Below are 19958 nucleotides of genomic sequence, written 5' to 3'. Positions count from 1 at the left end.
TTAAATGAGTGCAATTAATGCCAGGTAAATTTAATATCAACTTATGAGGTAAGAGGAGAGAAGGGAACAAATGAAAATTGGGAATTTATTCTTAAATGTAGCACTCTAGGGAGTCTGTCTGCATAGTGGCTAAGAACATAGACCCGAGAGCCTGACTTGTCTGGGTTTGTATCCAACTTCATCCCTTACGGACAATGTGACTTTGGGCATGTTTCTTATCTTTTCTTTGCCTCAGCTTCCTCATCTGTAAAGTGGAGGACAGTCTAACCTCATGGAGTTGTTACAAGGATTAAATTAGTTTCGAAAAAGTACTTCAAACAGTGCCTGGCAATAGTAAATACCACATAAATATCAGTTACTATTACTCAAAATTATAATGATGAATAGATCAAGGCCCAGAAACATTTTTAGTTTTTAGAAGTATGAGGTTTTTGTAATGTTTATGATTTTTAAAAAGATCACAAATGTGGCTTGGATTACTCCAAGAAAAAAAGTTTGACTTAATAACTGATAAATGAGCTTTTAAGAAAGAAACCATTTTGTATGACCCAATACAGAGAGTAAAGTTCACCAACAGGAGATGTCTGACTGGCATAAAAACCATTAAAGACAATCCTGAGAGTGATATTAAACTCAACTCGGAAACACATGCTTTACATTATTGTCCTATCAGTTATTGAGTTCCTGGCGTATGTCGCTGAAGCAGACAGACTTTTTTTTTCAAGTAGTCATTCTCTGTTATTGCTTTTGACTTAGATAAACGACCTTCTAACTAAGTGTTGGGAAATTTTTTGTAGGCTTTACTTGTGATTATTATTTAAAGTGATAGCTGTGAGAGACTATCAAAATATCTCTAACATTGTGCTTTTCAAAACGAAGGGATAATTTCTTTGAAAATAATAATGAGAGGACAATAGAATCCCTGACATAAGACAGAATGAGGTCTGTGAGTTCATGGATGGCATTCATCTGCCAAGACAGGGAAGTCTGTTTCAGGAGCTAACCGGTTTTGCTTGCTTCACACTGCTGAGTACACTTGAGTTGCTACAATGGGGGCAAAGTGCACTGGGCAGTGCCCTAGCAAATTACTTTTGCAGCCAGGAAAGACTATGGTAATTCTGTCTCAACAGTGAAGGCCAATTCACAGCCATCTAATAGTCGGGCTTTTCATTGAAGATGTGACTAACTTAAATGGCCTGAATGTTTATTATATATTTAAAACATGTACCACTTTTAATAATATTTCTGAATAAATATTTTACCTTATAACAACTAATTTTATTTTATTGCCTATATATGAGTTATGGCAGCTTATGGCCAGTTTGGAGATTAATAAAAAATACAAAAATAAAGTGCAAATCTGAATTTTGAACTGAAAGCAAGTTTAAGAAGATTGTTGCATTAATTGCAAGAGTTGGAACGTCAGAATTTGAGAGGCAGCATGATCTGGTGGAGCAAATACAGGTTTAGGAGTCAGACTGATGGCTTTGAATCCCACCTCATTTGTTTCCTAGTCATCGGAAGCTACACAAATTATGTAATCCATCCAAGCCTACTTCCTCGTCTATAAAATAGGGACAATATTCACTCTGAAAACTTTAGAGAATTCAATTAGATAAATATGTGAAAAACTGCCCAACTCACAAACAGGCAGAAAAACGTTTTCTCTCGAATATTCTATTCAGCTCTCCACTCCTTCCCAATGGAAAAAACTAGAACGCTAACACTTACTATAATGGTTAAGATTTTCAGTAAAAGATAATTCCACGTGTAAAATAATTACCAAGAAAGTATTTTACAAGCAGTAATGGGTTTAAAAATCACGTTGGTTATTAATTCTATAATAACTAAACATCAGTGTACAAAACTTGGAGGTTTTCGTAGGTACTGTAATGAAAACACCATTTGTATAAACATCAAAGAGACCCAGGACCCTGAAAAAATTCTCATTCTAAGAAAAATTCTCCATAAAGGATATTTGTACTCAGGTTACTAAAAAGTTATATGGAGGAACCCATTACATTTTAAGGGGACATTTTGCATCCGGTTTCCCGGGCCTTGAACCGTAGGGAACTCTTCAGGGTGGAAACCTTATTTGAGAATAGAGGTTTGAGCCAGGTTAATTCTACAGGTCGTCCCAGACCATCTCCAAGCGCCAAGTGGTATCTGAAGATGAAAAATGGGTCAGAGACAGATAATCTAAGTAAGCACAGAGAGTACAGGTGCCGGCCATGGGAAGCCCCTAAAGTGGAAGCAGGAAGAAACAGGCGGTAGGAACTGAGGACTTTCCTCCGTTGTCCCCGCAGCCGTCCCGCTGCCTCCGGGGTCCCCATCACACTCATCAGAACCCTCAGTCCACCAAGAGGGTGAGCTTGGAAGAGGCCGGTCAAGAATTGCCCTTACGGCCCGCCCCAGTGGCCCCCTTCTAGGGTAGCCTTTTGCGCGCCCGCGCCGGCGCGGCACCAAGTGCCACGGAAAGCGCATCTCTGCACCTAAAATGCAGCAGGGCCGACAACTTAGAGCCCACGGTGCACGTCCATGGTGCAATCACAGCCATTACTTCTGGGCCCTGTGCGTCTGTTTAGGATTTGACAAAATTCTTCAGAAGCCAGAGAGTGTGGTGGGGGCTCTCGGTCGAGGCAAAGTTCTCTGTCCTGGGAGCGCGGGGGAAATCTTGGGGCTCTTTTAAATAAGCTCCCCTCCCCCAGCCAGATTTGCCTCTGTCAATTCATCCCTAAAGATAATGACGAAGTTGGGGGCAGAGTTTTTGAAATAGAGCATCCGAGGACCCGCCGGGCGTACGCAGGACTGGGACAACCTCGCGCTCCAGTCAGTATTGGGATACACCAGCGGGGCCAACCCAAAGAAAAAGTACCCTGCGCGCAGGCGCACGCCGTCTCCCGCCCACCAGCCTGTCCGTCACACCCTCTGCCCCGCCCCGTCCCTAGCCCCGCCCCGCCTCCCGTATCTTCCGTCTAGGCTGGCTTCGCCTTATCCTGCGCTGCGCCCTCCCCACCTGGGGCGTCGCTGTACCGGCCTCCCGCTCCACCCAGACCCCCTCCGGCGCTCGGGCGGAGGCAGGAGGCGGAGCGGAGGAGTGGGAGGCGGTGTCGCGGCGGTCCAGGGGCGGCAGGCGGCGGCGGCGGCGGCGGCGGCGGCGGCGGCGGTCCCTGAGACATGGCCGCCTCTGTGTTCTGCTGCCTGCGGTGCTGCAGAGATGGCGGGACGGGCCACATCCCTCTGAAGGAGATGCCGGCCGTGCAGCTGGACACGCAGCACATGGGTAAGGGCCCTCCCTTCCCCAGACCCAACGGCCCACCCCGGGTCGGGCGCGGCGGGACAGGGGCAGTCGGGGGTCGCGGGGACCACACGCGGCCGGGCCTTGCCCGGCTCCGGCCCCTGCTCCCCGCCCTGCGACGCTGCCGTCGACCGGGTTTAGCCTCGCGGATTTATCTCCTTAGGACTCCGGCCGACTCCATCTCGGCCCGGTTCCGTGGTCAGGGCTACTCAGCCCTGTTTGCGCTTGTCTTGGGGAGATGGGTGTGTGGACCTACCCATTTTCACAGGAATCTCCTCCGAGCTGCCGCCTCCTGAGACTCGTCCCACGTACCCAGGCGAGAGGAGCGCGGAGTGTCCTGGTGCTCCTCCTACAGTGCCTGTCCTGCTCCAATCCAATCCCACACATTTTCAGAATGTTTTAGGTCTGACCTCAGCTGCTCCTTCTGCTCTGACAGCTTTCTCTCAGCCTATTAGTTATCGATTTTATTTGAAACGATTTTCCTCTCACCTTTTAAGAGTCAAAACAAGGCAAACTGCAGAAGCCTGAAGTCACAGCTCAGGTCAGAACTTGTCATTTCAGCTAAAACCTCCCATTGTCCGACTCCTCCTTAGTCACGGTTCGAGGTGTTGTAATTTCATCTGACTGGCCTCTTCCCATCAGGTCAGGCTATTGCAAAAAATAAAACAGCACTTTGCTCCTTGGCATCTATGTTTTTTCCTTCCAATTTCTGTTCCCCTCTGTAGCCTCTGTCACCACCCTATTACTCTTTCTGTTCTTAGGCTGGTCCCATGTAGTTCCCTGCTTCTAGAGTATGGTTCGAGAAGGAGAGATTTTCCATTATAGTTATTTCAGAATATTGTGTTCTTGTGGATTATTCTGTTCTAAATATACATCTGCACTTTAGGTTTTTCCCATTTCCCTTTGGCTAAAGGATAGCGCATTGAAATAACAAAGGAAATTTTTAATATTCATAGCAAAACCCTCTTCTGCCCAGATTCTTTATAATTCTAGAAACACTCTGCTCATTATATTTATATAGCATGTACTAAACCACAGATGTGATCATTGTATACCACTTTGTACGTGGGTATTTACTTTTGATTCTTAGGTCTCCCAAGTGTAATACAGAACCTTAATACGTAAATATATGTATGTATACGTATATCTCTTTAAATTATTTTTTATTCATCATCATTTATAGACAGCGGATGTTCAAATTCTATGACTTTCCTCAGAAAATGTTTCCATTTCATCTGTTCATTCACTCAACTGATATTTATTGAGTGACTGTCAGATGGCAGGCATTGTTTTCGATGCTGGGAATACAGTAAAGGAAAACCACATGTAGTTCCTGGAGCTGTAGCTCTTTCTGTCTCTACTACAAAACTCGTGAATTACTACAATCTGCTCTTTAAAATATACCTTTTCTCTGATCTCTTCTTCCATGAAGAGCTGGTCACTGTACTCATTCCACTATGTTCTCCTTTTTTAAAGCTGCCCAGCATCTTTCAGTAGAGTAATGTCACTCCCCAGTTTTCTACCTGCATGGAAATTTTTTCTTAACCTGTCTTCCAGTAAATTCAAGTTCTTCAGTCACAGAAGTCTGATTTTAGAAACTGAATAATTGGAGAGGCTACCAAGCTAGGAATAGGTTTCAAGCGTGAATTGATCTTAAGTTGAAAATATGAGAAGCACAGTGAGCAAGTATGCATGTACTTGGATATGTGAAAGGTTTTATTAGATAACCTTAGAATGTGATTGCCTTTTTTTTTTAAAGAAAGTAGTCTATTCATTTCATATCCAAAGGAACGTCTCAAAGTTGTCACTTATTTGGGTGACGCTGCATAACTTGAAACCATTTGGAATTCCTCTTGGTATTTTCTGTGGCGTAGTTTTTATAAATATCTTCATTTTTGCCACAACCTCCATATGTAATTGTGAATTGACTTTTTAGAAATGAAAGTCTTCCAGGGTAGCTACTTTGAAAAGGATGTCATTCATTTGGAAATACCTAATATTTCTTTAAAAATACACTTTGGCTATGTTTATATATATTTTGGTTGTATTCAGATTTGTTTTGACTTTCTAAGCAATACTGATAATTAATAAAATTACACAAATCATATAGATCTAGGTATAGGATACATTTATACTGAAAAAGAGAAATGGAATAAGCTTAAAATAATTCCCTAATAATTCACACACATTCCAGAATGGTTTCTGAATCTATCCATCTTTCTATATAAAACATCTCAGTACCTAGCAGAATACCTTGGAGATAAGAAAATAATACCATATTCAGAGCTGGTTCTGTGGTTCCATCTCAGAGTTATGTATGAGAACCATAGAGCATTTCTGGGTAAGAAAAAAATGCCACTTATTGGCATAATTCTTTGAAATGTCTTTCACTTAGGATGCTTTCAGTTATAAGCAGTTAAACCTGCAACTCAAAATTGTTGAAAGAATGGAGGAAATTTATTGGTTCATGTAAATTAAAAGAGCACACAGGCAGCACTAGCTTCAGGAAAGACCTAGCGCTGCCAAGGACTGGGCTTCTTTTCATCTCTTTCTTCTGCTTTCTGCTACTTATTCCTGAAGGCTGGTGTCCGTGATAACTTGCAGCCTCTCCCTGGGCTGTAGGCTTCCTCATTCAGGTCCAGCAAGAATGAGTGAGTCTGTTCCTTCATTCTCTCTGCAAAAGTCCTGAGACTATCTGTGATGGTAGTGGTTTAGGTCGTATAAGTGGTTTTTACTCAGTCACTGTGGCCAAAAAATGTGGAATGCACTGATTGCCTTAACTTAGGTCAAAGCTGTACCCCTAAAGCCGGAGACTGAGTAAGCTTCCTTGAAACTGTTTTGATCTCCAGGGGGAAGTCTGTTGGGAAAGGGAAAATAGATGCTACATGTCCACTACAAAGTGCTTAGCAGAGCATATTCATTTTTTTCTGTATCAGTTATTTGTCGAGCATCTGCCGAATACCAAGCACTCCATGGTCTTTGCCATCAAGGAGGAGCTGGGCCCTGGATGCTCTCCAGTTGAAGCTGCTGGAGGCATATAAGACAGCCAGATGTAAATTATGTATAAAGACACTCTCCCAGAATTTGGGGTGTAACGTTTGTAATTAGAAAAAAAATGAATACTAATGAATTTTTAATAATCATATAATAGGATCTTAGTTTTACCTTATTTAAGAGAGTATCTCTCTTATATCAACCAGTTTAGAATTGTGATGGAATCAGAAAATTTAGTATTTCTCTTATGTATTTGTCCCAAATAATTTTTTGTTTGTTTAAGTATGAATTCAACAGTGACTTAATGAGAGACCAGCCTCCCTGTTAATATCTTTTGTTTCTATGCTCTAGTTTTATTTAACCCCCACTGGAGGAGTTCCCTACAGTTTTCATAGCCAGATCTGCTTGACTTGTACACTTATCACCAGCAAAGTCATACTGGTCAAAGATCTTGGGAGTCACATGCCTTGATGTTATGGGATATTTCTTGCATATTAGAATTATGTTAAGTTTCTTCATGTTCTCTGATATACATGCTTTCCTAATTGGAAAAGAATTGGTATTGGAGTCACGTCATCAAGAGACTGTTTTTCTCACGCTCATCTATCACGTTATTTGAGCTAAACTAAAAATTTTGCATGAGAATAAAATGCATTTAATGATGTTAAAACCTCATTTACATATTTGCAATGTGATTGACAGCAGCTATCTTGTAAGATCCAAAAATTAGCATTTTTCCATGTCAGCTCTTTAAACATGGATGTATGTTCCTTTCTATATCTCACTAATCTTCAGTGCTTACTTGACCAGTGCACTAGCGTCGGGCTTTGTACCTAGTAGACATTCAGTCAGTTTTTAATAGATTGTTTTAATTCATTTGAATTTTATTGAAAATTGTACTGGTTTGCCAAAGTTTAAGTGTTTTATGTTTTTAATTAAGAGATTTATGAAATCACCAAATTGATTCATTGGCTAAAATTAGAGAGTCTACTTCTACTTTAAGTGTTTAAATATTCAGTATAATTCAGAGTTATCACTGTGTGTTTGAAACTGCCTAATTAAACACAATTTCTAGCCGTAAATTAATATTAAATATAAATGTTCTTCCGGGGGAAAAGTGAATTAAATATTTATATAATTTATCAGTATTTTCGTATTTCAGAGCATGTATAGTGTCCCTATTTTTTGTAGACCAAAAATTAAAAGTGAAACAGAAATTGACCTTGACTGTTGGATAAGAGAATACGAAACTTTACACGGTGTCTGTATTTTTTGTTCAGGAACAGATGTTGTCATTGTAAAAAATGGAAGAAGAATATGTGGAACAGGAGGTTGTTTAGCCAGTGCACCTTTACATCAAAACAAGAGCTACTTTGAATTCAAAATCCAGTCCACAGGTTGGTATAATGGTACTTTACTACTATAAGTCCTAATTATTCTATTAGGATTAATTTTCAATATATGAAAAACCTTAATGAGGTAATAAAAAAGCACTAAATTCTTACTTAGAAGATGTTTTTCTTTCACCTCCTGTTGTGCAATCCTGGTTTAATTAGTTAATTTAGTTAAATTACGTTCAGTTTTCTCATCTATGCAGTGGATCACAGGAGCTGCTCTTTCTGCATCACATGAACCATATGTATAAAGCGTTTTAAAGACAGGACATACTGGATCAGTATAAGGCGTGAGCATTATTATTAATATAGTTAATTATTAATGGCAGCTAGATGAGCATATATGGTGTAGACTCTTGCTATTTTATCTTAGGATAAAATTAATCTTATGGTTTAACTCTTGATAAGATTCCCTGATTTCCATGTTTTTGGAAGCAATTGGCAGACTTAGAAATCTGATAGAAGTCTAAATAAAGACTCTTAAAATTTATGAATCTGTACACCTGTAAATCAACTTTTCTTCAATCAAAAATTTTTTAAACTGAAGTTTCTTGAGTTGTAGGGCAATTCTACATGAGTATTACTGACAGTTATTAATTAGTTAACTTGTGGCAGTGTTGACTGTGGGGAAACTTTTCTAAGCTTTATTATAAGAAACTTCTCATGAAAAGTGGCATGAATGATACAGGTACAGAATGGGAAAACTTGAGTGGAGTAAATTAATTCTACTCTTACTCTTACTTGAGAATGACATAAAACATCCCTCTGGGGCTTGTTTTTTAAACTCATTTTAAATACTGATTTTCTTAAGTATGTGAAAGAAATGTGAATCTGTCCTCCATTCTCTTGTAAATTAACTCACTGGCTGTGAAATGTCTCCAGTTACTGTGATCTCAAGTATAACATACCCTTTCTCAAGAGAAGCAAATATTTCCTTGAGCATTAAATCTGATACAAATTTTTACGTGGATTTTCTGTAAAGGAAGGTATCCTCAATGATATCTCTGAAATAAATTCATTGTTGGAATTTGTAGCATTCATCTCTCAATAAAAGTTTCAGGCATTTGTGCCAAAGTATATCGCAGTGTGCACAGCTCTTAGGAGGAAAGGTGGTACTGTTAGAATCCATAGTTCACAAGTGAGGAAGCAGAGAGAGATGAAGTAACGTGCCCCAGTGACACAGCAAAGTCAGCATTTAGACCAATGTAGTATGACTCCAGGGCCCACTCTCTTACTGCTCAGGCTGTGCTACATCTGCAGAGAACATAGTGTAGTTTACAAACTACTTTTAAAAGATGTTTTTTTTAAAGATTAACAAAAAATAGTTCAGTGATAATATACCACTTTCATTAAAAACAATTTACACTCTTAAAACAACTGCTTTCATATTTGTATTCTTCAGATTTGGGGAACATTTAAACTATTGTGTTTTTAGGAATCTGGGGTATTGGCGTTGCAACCCAGAAGGTTAACTTGAATCAGATCCCTCTTGGCCGAGATGTGCACAGTCTGGTGATGAGAAATGATGGCGCCCTGTACCACAACAACGAGGAGAAAAACAGGCTGCCAGCAAACAGCCTTCCACAGGAGGGAGATGTGGTGGTGAGTTTCCTTGTGGCGTTTGTTTTCCACCGTAAATTATTAAACTTGAACTGCTTCTAGTATATTTAGTTTTCCCTGGGAGTTTGTGGTTTGAATTCCAGAGCACTGGGATTGGATCGAATGAGGTAGTACATTTTCCAGAGAGAGAGCGCTGATGTGGAGGCTGCTGCCTTACCTCACTGCCCTCTCCTTTCTCCAGCCGCCACTGGCCAGGAAGATCAGCGTGAACCCTTATTTCCACTTAGGAGAAATTATGACGGGTTGGCTGCTGATGAACATTTCCTGCTTCTCTCACATAAAAGAAATCTTGGCCCACAATTGTAAGAATTGGTGACCCTTTATTAGAAAATATTAGGTATTTTTGCAGCTGGAGACCTCTTAGAGAAAATTTTGACATTTACTACTTAACTTGTTATGATCTTCTGTTAAAGAATTAACAGCATTTTATCAAGAGTGTTGGTCCTTGTTAAACTTAAACTTTTAAAACTTCCTTCACTTTCAGAACTCTTCAAAGAACTGGACTCAAAATCCTAAGGCTTGATTGTAGAAAAGTTTTTTTTGGAAAACAGAGGATAGGAGGGGATACATATTATTAAGACTTCTTTATTTTTATTCCCAACTATGTACATTTAAGTCTTTACCGAAGCCACCGTACTGAAAATGTAATCCAGAGATCCCTTTCTGTCTTTTCCAGATACTTCCTTTCAAATGGTATTATCCAAAAACCTTACACACTGAGTTCAGGCCATTAGCTATTGATTGAGAACAGGATTCTTGAGGCCCGTTTTAGCAAAGGTGCATTATACACAGAGCCTTGGTTTCCTGGCTCTCGTATCAAGTTGAAAGGAATCTAAATAATGAGGGAGAGTTCCTAATAATAAAATGACACAGACAAAGTAAATCCAGATTATTAAATTAAAGAAATATACAGTATTTTGGAGACAGAGTGAAGGAAGATGTGAAAATGAAGATTTTTAATTATGGTCTGATCTTTCTCCTCTTTTCTGCAATTTAAAAAACGTGAAGAACAATTTTTAATTAGGTAAATTATTGAAAGTATGTTTTTCCTAAATTAACTAAAGAAAACAAGGAAACTAAAGGCATAAACCGTTTTAAAAATCTGCTTTCCCCTATTCTTCTTTTTGAATAGTTGGCTCTGAATTTGTAGATCATTGCCAGATGTCCGTAATATGGAACACCCTTACTGAAATGGTTATTTCTTGAAAGAGAATCTTGAAGTCAAGTTAGTGCCATCAACCTGTTTACACTAAAAAATGAAATTCAAACATAAAAAAGGATAATCAGTAACAAATGTTTTTCTTTGTTGATGTGCTGAACTTCTGCTGTGTGTTGTTCTTGCCCTCCTAACTCATTCCTTGAGATGACTGATACCTCAAATTGACAGAGTTAAGAATGTCGTTTTTAGTCTGTCAGCATTATTAAATTAGACTTTGAGCTTTTATGCCCATTCTAATAAAAGGAGGACTCAAAAAGATGAAATATATGCAGGATCCTGAAAGGTAAAATATTATCCTACCATATTAACTTTGTCTGCCTAGTTCAAACACCTGAGAACAAATTTCACCAAATTACTGACAATGGCATAAGACAAGTGGAATGGATTATAAGACAGGAAAAACATTCTCATATGTGTAGAAGTTCAGTCATGTACCATTCTCTGAGGAGAAATCGAGAAAAATAAGCTTTCAACATCTAACCGAATGATTACAGGATAATCATACGGTACCTCCTACAGCTCTCCAGTACCCACTGCAGCACTCGGGGCACACACCCGGAACAGTTTATGCTTTTTTGACCCTTATTGATACAGTTTTGAAGAGTGCGAATTACATTTTAAAATTGCAGTTTTCAGTTTAATTTTAGAGAAGTTTTACAAGCATTCTATGTAATAATAACAGCAGCAAACACTTCTCTAGCATCTGTTATGGGCCAGGTGCTCCCTTAAATTGTTTATTCCTCATAATGACCCTGTGAAATAGGTGGTAGCATTATTACCATTTTACAGATCAAAGGGAAATTAACTTCTTATTTGGAATGATCCCAGGATTACAGTACAGGCAGTCGCATTTCAGAGTCTGTTCACCAAACCTGCAAACAATTATTGATAAACCCTTAGAACACGTTGAATATTTGGTATCATTATGACAGAATCAAACTTAGTTTCTAGATCATGTAAAAGGACAGATTAAGTTAGAAAATACTTGAATTTAAACTCTGCTGATGGAGGGTGGGGGTTCTTACATACTTTCTCACTTCTTTCTTTGGGATTGGGGATTGGTGCAGGAGGCTGGGGTTTGAAACTTGCTTGCCTGATATAGGTTATGCTGCCACCAGGTGGGAAAGGGTGACGGGATTGCGACCTGCTGATCTGAACTGCTCGATTTCCTGTAGTCCTATAAAGAGAGTAACACACTTTGCAGTTTCTGTAATTACGTTTTTGTTTTTAAAGTGAAAACAGACTTCTTTATTAAGAAAGCTAATCCTAGCTGTCATTTAGCTTTATTATTATATTTAAATACATAAACTGAAATGAAACAAACACACTGTTTATCTTTCTCAGTGTTTAGTCTAAACCCTGGCTTTGCTAAGATTTGAGGAGACTCTTTCATAGCACTTAACACATTGACTTATCTGGGCCTTTGCTGTCTTAACTGGAAAGTGAGGGCGTTAAGACTAGGTCATCTGTAAGATCTTTTTCTATTTCTAAAAGCTTTTAAGTTCATATAATTTATCCAGAGTCAGAAATCCTTGAAGTGGTTGCTTCTTGGTCTGTGATGATTTCTCTATTGAAAGGTCTCCACTACCTATTCTTAATTCTTCAAAAGAAAGCTCTCTTTTGTCATCAATTAGTAACTATTGTACAAAGTTTTAAGCAGAGTTTTAAAAGTTGAAAAGTTTTGAATTGCATGGCAATTAAGAATAAGTATTCTGAAACCGTACTTCATAGGTTTAGATCCCAGCTCTCTCACTTCCTAGCTGTGCAACCTTAGGTAAATTATTTAACCTCTCTGTGCTTCAGCCACCTCATCTATGATAAAATGGGGATGATAATAATACCTATCTTGTTGTGAGCATTAAATGAGTAAATATGAAGCACCTGGGATAGTGCTTGGTACATAATAAAGGTTATTAAAGTGTTTTCCAGCATTTTTATAACAATAATTGTTATCAGTTGTGATGTTTGTACCATTAATAATGTACAAAGTAATACATTTTTATTCTATTGTCTTTTTAAAAATCTTTTGAGCTGTTTTTCTGTTTTCCAGTTTGATACTAATTACCAATTCTATGCAGTTGTGAATACCAGCTTTACCTTGGTAATACACTTGGCATATTTCAAACTAAGGTAAAGAGTTACAGAAATATATTATTTCTTTTTGGAAATAAGTTGTATAAAGACAACTTGTCACAGTTGAAAACACTGACAGGTAATAATCTCTAATGGCGAAAACTTCATTGTTTTCCCCCCTCAAGATCAATTCTGCATGTAGAGAGTAGTGTTTTCTATATAAGTTTAAAAGGTCTTTCTACTTAACAATATGGAAGTACTTACATCATTTTAATATTTAAAATGTAAAATCCAGATTATGTGAATATAAATACTAGGATTTAAACTGATCTCATTAGTTTTACCTCTAATGTGGACTCAGGATTTTACCTTTCCCCCCACCACATAATCACCACCAATTTTTTTGGCTCAGTTCAGGTACAATTCTACCAAGTTGTAAAACCTTAGTAAAAGCTAATGTGACATTTTGTTTAGTTTTTTGTATTTCCATGCTTCCCAGTCAGTGCCTTCTGACTATTTGGTTTTTATGGAACATTTCTATTTTTGCCCTTTTTAATATTTACTTTGCTTCCTAGGGTATTACATATGACCATGTAGAATTAAATGTATATTTGAATGGAAAAAACATGCATTGTCCAGCATCAGGTATACGAGGGACCGTGTATCCAGTTGTTTATGGTAAGCTAAAATATTTCTAAATATTATTAAACATGTGTTAACTTTTGCTTGGCATTTTCATTTACTTTATAACTATCATTTGGAAATCTGGACAGTTAGGACCTTTGTGTATGGAATGTACTCTCTGTAGGTTATCACAGTCCCACTTTTCAGGACTAAGGAAGGTTTTTATTCCCCATGTATTTAAAAAATAAACTTAACTAAATACAGTGATTATACTTAAATATGTAATAATCATATTCCCTTTTACATCATGTAGTCTTACCTTCTAGAAAGTTCCAAAAAACTACAGAATTTACAAAGATATTTCTACCAGTTATTAGAAAGGGTTAGGTGACCAGGGAATGTAACTGTAAAGAATATTTTGAAATTAGGGATGGGAATTTCATATATTGAGCATTGAGCATTAATTAACCTTTATAAAATTACCTTAATGTTAAAACTCTTCCAAGAGAAATTATAATGTAGAATGGTTTCATATTGATTGTTTTGCTTTTGATGACCATGTACTGTAGCTTCTATGCAAGTATGTCTCTCCAAAAATTGGGTTTATTAGAGATGACTCTGTACCACTTACTTTCATTTTTATCACAGAAAATTTGAAACATGTATGGAAGTAAAGAGAATAGAATAATGAACCCTCACGTACCCATCACCCATTTTCAAACAATTATCAGCTAGTAGTCAGTCAGGTTTCATCTCTTCCCAACATGGTCTTCACCTCTCCTCCTTGTATTATTTTGAGGCAAATGCCAGACATATCATTTTATATGTATCTCTAAAATATAAGGTATCTTTCTTTATAAAAAAAATACGTAAGCTCAGGGCCTTTATCACTCTATTCTGGTTCATTTTTTATATTATCAACTTTAAATCAACAGGTATAATTCTTCTGCCTATAGTTTTAATAGATCGAAAACATTTTCTCATTTAATTACTTTAAGTTCTTAGACTTGAGCCATAATAAAAACTAACTTAACTTTTTTGTAGTAACTTACTAGAAAAGTAGCAGTGTTTTTTGGGGATGGCAGAAAAGTATATAATAACAAATACAAATATTTAGTAATTTCAGAATAACAACCAAAGCCTGTGCTTCACTTTTTAGTTAAGGTTTTCATTAATCTTCTTTTCTCCTAAATATTACTTTTCAGTGATCTTACCCTTCTGTGTCTTTGCATATAAAAATAAATTATTAAACGCAACAGGATAGTTTCCTTGCAATATTGGGTAAGCCTAAAAGAAATATCTTTATTGTAGCTTAATATTTAATGTAGCTTAATATTCATAATAGTTTAGCCTGAGAAATGAAATAAAAATTAGTAGAATGAGTTATACAAATGAGAGTAGCAAATGAGTTTTTTTATTCTAAATTGTTTCCTTGATTCAGTATTATTTTTAACATAATAAAGTTAAAGATAGTAAATTACATATAGTAAACTAAATTGATATAAATCAGTCCAATTAAATCAAATATTTTAATAGTCCAATACTCTCAAAGATGAAAATGAAGTTCAGATTCCCTTTCCATTTGTCCTCTATCCCACCCCTAATCCTGGATCCTTCCACCGCTTCACTGAAACCACCGTTGTTAAAATCACTAGTGACTTCATGAATGTCAAACCCAGTACTTAACTTTTTTCTTCTGCATTTATTATGAAATATAAAATATTTAGTAATGTGCATTAAACATATATGTGCAGTTTAACAAATGGCTGTAAAGTGGACATCCATATTACTATAGTCAAGATAATGAACATATCAATCACCCTTGAAAGTTCCTTTCTGCTCCCTTATAATTTTTCCTGCTCACCTCCCCCCACCCCATCCCAGGCAGCTACTATCTGCTTTCTGTCACTACCGATTATGCGTTTTTAGAGTATTATATAAATAGAATCATGCAGTTTGTATTCTTTTTGGTCTGGCTTTTACACTAAGCATAATTATTTTAAGATTCATCTGTGTTCATAGTAGCATTAATCAGTAACTCATTTTTATTACTGAATAATATAGCTCATGGTGTGGATATATCACAATTGGTTTTTTCCCTCACCTGTTAGTGGATGTTTAGGTTGTTTCCAGTTTGGGGCCATTACAAATAAAGCTGCTGTGAACATTCATGTACAAGTCTTTGTATGGATCTGTGCATTCATTTCTCTTGGGTAAATGCTGGTTATAAGGCCTGCAGTCTAGTTAGTAGTACTGTATTAACGTTAGTTTTCTGGTTTGGGTATTGTTCTGTCGTTGTATAAGATGTTACTGCTGGGGGAAGCCGGATGAAGGGTACACAGGACTAACTGTATTATTTTTGCTACTTCTTGTGAATCTATCACTTTTTTAATTAAATATTTAAGAAGTAATTCATCTTAATATATAAAATTGAGAAAATATAGATAGGTAAATAAGGAAGAAACTCAAATTACCCATATTTACATTATCTAGAAATAATTATTAGTAATATTTTAATATTTTGATTTCCTTTCAGTGTTTTAGATAGATTTTATTCTTTGTTTGGATATTTTTACCCAATAGGATCATGTTTTGTAACCCAGATAGCAGATGTGTTTGTTCTTCTTGCCTATTAACATTACTACATTATGAAACAGTTAATTTTATAATTATGTATTCATTCAAATTAAGGTGTTTGCTTCTAATTTATTTTCTTTCTTTTTCTATCTCTAGTTGATGACAGTGCAATTTTGGATTGCCAGTTCAGTGAATTTTATCATACTCCTCCACCGGGTTTTGAAAAGATACTATTTGAACAGCAGATCTTCTGAATGTATTTGTTTTTGAAACTTGTATTTCTGCACTGTTTAAAGTGTTTACCATTTAATAAAGCTTTATTTGACCTATAGATGAAAATATATTCTTAAAAATATGCCTGTTAATATTGTCTAAGGAACCAATGTGTACAGTATATCACCCTGAAGTTGTGATTTAAAATACTTAACGTTTTGTGATAGGAAATCAGCATTTGGGGCACTTTATTTAATTCTTATTTAAATAAATATAAGTATGGGTTTGGTTAACAGTATTAAGTGGAAAAATGTACATAGATATTTAAAAGGGAATCTTTCTTATGTAAAATATTTGTTTTGATAGAGATGTAGAGTGGGGTGGGTTTTTTGGTCGTTCTGAAGTTTAGACCTCACTAACGATTTTAAGTCTATAGTACAATAATTTTGTGTCTCAGTGTCTTTTTTTAATATAGTATAACAAAGTGACATATATTATTGGCAACTTCATTTTTGGCAATTTATTTGCTATAAAATGTATCACTTTTCTTAACATTTTAATTGCTTATTTTGTCTGTATGTCATTGCTTTTAATTTTCTTTGTGAAAGGAGCTAAATGTTGTAGTAATTGTCAGAGCATTTTGTTGAAGACCTTCATGCCTCTTTACTTCGATACCTGAGTAAGTAGTGGTTGATTGGTGATGTGTACGCGGCAAACGTTTAGAATAGTATAATGCTTTAAACATAAATGTAAATGAGATTATTCTTTTAAGGACTTTTATTTAAATGCATTTTTCTATAAAGAATAAAATAGTAGTAATTAAGGAATATTCAGTACTATATTAAATATATGTCCTTCCTGTTTCGTTAATTATACAGTAAATTCATTTCACCCTTGATTATTTCAGAAGTTCATAAATAAGTGAATCCTCTCCATGACCCTGAGCCTTTGCCTAGTTTTCAGGAAGAATCCCTGTTCTTTAGATAACACCCCACTTAACTGAATGAATGATTGTACATATCTTTGGTACAATCTCCTTTCCAGATGAGTGTGCCAGCGACGTGTACACCTCGCTCTTCTATCAACAGGGAGCAGTGTGTTGTACTAGAAAAACGTGGCTTTAGGATTGAGGGAGATCTGATTTGTAGTTTTGCCACTTGATCCCTTTGTCTCTTCAGGCAAGTTCCTCAGTCTCTCTGAGCACAGGTTCCCCAGATATAAAAGGGATAATCATACCTGCTTGGTAAGATTCTGTAACTGGTTAAATAAGGTAACATGGGTAGGACACCTTCATTACCATAGGCACTTAATGAATGTAGTATCTTTGTTGACCCTGCTCAGTGGTTTTCATAGTGTGGCCTCAGACCAGCAGCAGCAGCGTCCCCTGGGAACTTGTTGGAAGTAGACGCTCTCGGGCCCCACCCCAGACCCACTGAATCAGAAACTGCTGGGAATAGCAGGAATCTGTGTTTGGACAAGCCCTTCAGGTGGTTCTGGTCCACGCTGAAGACTGAGAGCCACTGCCTGGGAGAGAATTCTTTGAGAATGATTGCCTGCTATAGATTTTCTAAGGATTTAAGATTATTTTTGACCCATAGACAAGAGAATACTACACAATATTTATTGTTCATTTGGTAGACAGAAACATGACAGTTTGTTTTGAAAACGTAGATATATTTAAGTAACATTTATTTACATAAATCCCAGATTTACTTCTTTAGATATATAGACTTGAACTAACTACATTATTTACGCATTTTTGTCTGACTTGCTGACTTAGTAATTTTAATTCATAAAGAACATGCTTACTTGGGAAAGAGAATATGACTACTGTTTGCTCTCTTTATAATGTTATCTACCTCTTAGTTGTTTTTTTAAAGCCCACCTTTTTTTTAAATCATCATATTCTTTTCTCAAGACTATCTTTGCTACCTCTAATCATTCAGACTAGGAAGAGTACCAAAAATGGTACATGAGTTATGTCCATGGCAACAGTTTGATGATATCTAGATATGTTTTTAATCTGTAGGTATCTAATTTCTCTTAGGAAAATTACCTATAACTTCAGTCTAATCTTGAGAAAAATATCAGACAAATTCCAGTAGAGGGGCATCCTACAAAATACTTGAGCAGCACTCCGGACTATCAAGGTCATCAGAAACAAGGAAAATCAGAGATACTGTCACACCCAAGGGGAGCCCAAGGGGACATGACAAGTCAATGTCATATGTGATCCAGGAGCAGAAGAAGGACATTAGGTAAAAACTAAGCAAATCTGAATAAACTAGGCTTTAGTTAATAATGCTGTATCAATATTGGTTTATTAATTACAACAGATGTACCATAATAATGTAATATGTTAATAACAGGAGAAACTGGGAGAGGGGATATGTGGGAATGCTCTGTACTATCTTCTCAATTTTTCTGTAAATCTAAACTGTTCTTAAAAAAAAATAAAGTCTATTAAAAAGAAACTACATTGAGCTAGGAGAAACAAAGCCTTTCTTGAAGCCAACAGAATATTAGTATGGTATATACCCGTGGCTTAAGTATTCAGTGACAGCTAAATGTAAGATGTAGATGGGACATAAAACATTGTATTTTAACACACAAAAACCTGCATTTGTTCCTGGCTGAAGAGACTGTCCACTGTCTTGATTGTGTTTATTGCAAAAATCCATTTGTTCACATTGCTGTAGCTTTTTATACTCACATTGAAAGTTAATCAGTGATTGATTATCCATGTTATTATTTCAATGATTTAGACATTGCAAGGGATTTGCAATATTAGATAATGTGAAACAATGAAAATCTCATAAATAATCCAGAAAAAGAGAATTTGGCTTTTAACTGCCTTTGGCTCACTGTTAAGGTTATTTGAATATATTTGCAACTTGGATTACAAACTATTATAAGTTAATTTAAGAATGGTACAAAATATAATTTGAATTAAGTCTTTTCTAAATCATTGACAAAAACAGACACATGTATTATAGTGTTGCTCACGTCTACTTTTTACTGTATGTTTACTTAGTAATGTGAGTCTAGATATGGACCAGCAAAAGCAGAGCTGGAAATGTCAGTGAAATCTTAGACTAATCTTGATAAAATACATTAAATGAATGATTTCTTTTAGATAATGTAAAAACAGTAGATTCTGTATGAAAGTCTGTAATCAAAACTGCAGAATTTCCCTGTGCACATATATAACCAAGTATAGTACTCATAAATGGAATATAATCAACTACCACTTACATTAATTTGCATTATTTATGCAACCTAGTAGGGAAATACTTTGGGGAATTAACTGAGCTGTTCATGTGAATGAGTAGAAACGTAATAGAATCAATTAACTATCAATCTTCCATTTACCAAATAGGATATGATACTCCCTTTCTACCTACTCTTTTAAAATAACTGGGACCAAATTATTGAAATAATGGGTATAAACACAATGTTAAAATAAGTGATATAAATTAATCACCCACTATTCAAGGGTTCTATGGAAATTTAAAGGAAAAATTGTCCCAGTATTGGCAGAAATGTGTAATCTGTAGTTCCATAGGAATCATTACAACGTAGTGATTCAAAAATTAAATCATTTGTATGTTATGTTTCATAAATACTTAAACACAATAGTCCCTGCCCTCGAGAAACTCTGTTAATTGTAATTCATTCATAAGTTTGGCTCTACAATACCCGAGATGTATTGATAAATGAAAAAAAAAGTTGTTAAATATTTGTATGTACATGATTCATTTAAAAAAAACTAGAGCCTTATGTATAGGAAAAAATATATAATACACAACAAAAATTATCTTGGGAATAAGATTACAGGGAACTAGCTCTTCTATTAACAAATATATCTGATAAACACTTTTTTACAATAAACATACTGTTTGGGAAAAAAAAAATTTTAAACAGTAAGAGGAAAGAAGGAGTGACT

At 36.2% G+C, this 19958-nt stretch overlaps 1 protein-coding gene across 2 annotated transcripts; it reads left to right on the top strand.

Moving 5' to 3' along the window:
- Nucleotides 1-2959: 2959 nt before the first annotated feature.
- On the top strand, nucleotides 2960-18491 carry SPRYD7 (SPRY domain containing 7). Of its 2 annotated transcripts, XR_010383623.1 has the most exons (6): nucleotides 2960-3283; nucleotides 7573-7689; nucleotides 9122-9288; nucleotides 13174-13276; nucleotides 15956-16691; nucleotides 18060-18491. XR_010383623.1 is itself a non-coding variant. In XM_010995180.3 (5 exons), exons 1-5 carry the CDS (start codon nucleotides 3178-3180, stop codon nucleotides 16051-16053), a joined length of 591 nt encoding a protein of 196 aa, XP_010993482.1. In that variant the 5' UTR covers nucleotides 2960-3177; the 3' UTR covers nucleotides 16054-18491. The 2 variants fall into 2 exon arrangements, 1 of the variants encoding a protein (XP_010993482.1); XM_010995180.3 differs by having other exon boundaries at nucleotides 15956-18491.
- The last annotated feature ends 1467 nt before the right edge of the window (nucleotides 18492-19958 follow it).

Source organism: Camelus dromedarius, chromosome 13, assembly GCF_036321535.1.
Source record: "Camelus dromedarius isolate mCamDro1 chromosome 13, mCamDro1.pat, whole genome shotgun sequence".
In the NCBI taxonomy this organism is placed as follows: Eukaryota; Metazoa; Chordata; class Mammalia; order Artiodactyla; family Camelidae; genus Camelus; species Camelus dromedarius.
This window is presented reverse-complemented; position numbering and strand designations above follow the sequence as displayed.

Bases quoted from the DNA above. Each gene is read 5' to 3' on its own strand.
- SPRYD7 (XM_010995180.3), top strand. From the start codon at position 3,178: ATGGCCGCCTCTGTGTTCTGCTGCCTGCGGTGCTGCAGAGATGGCGGG. The intron at 9,289-13,173 runs GTGAGTTTCCTT...TTTGCTTCCTAG, and splicing joins CACAGGAGGGAGATGTGGTG to GGTATTACATATGACCATGT. The intron at 13,277-15,955 runs GTAAGCTAAAAT...TTCTATCTCTAG, and splicing joins CGTGTATCCAGTTGTTTATG to TTGATGACAGTGCAATTTTG.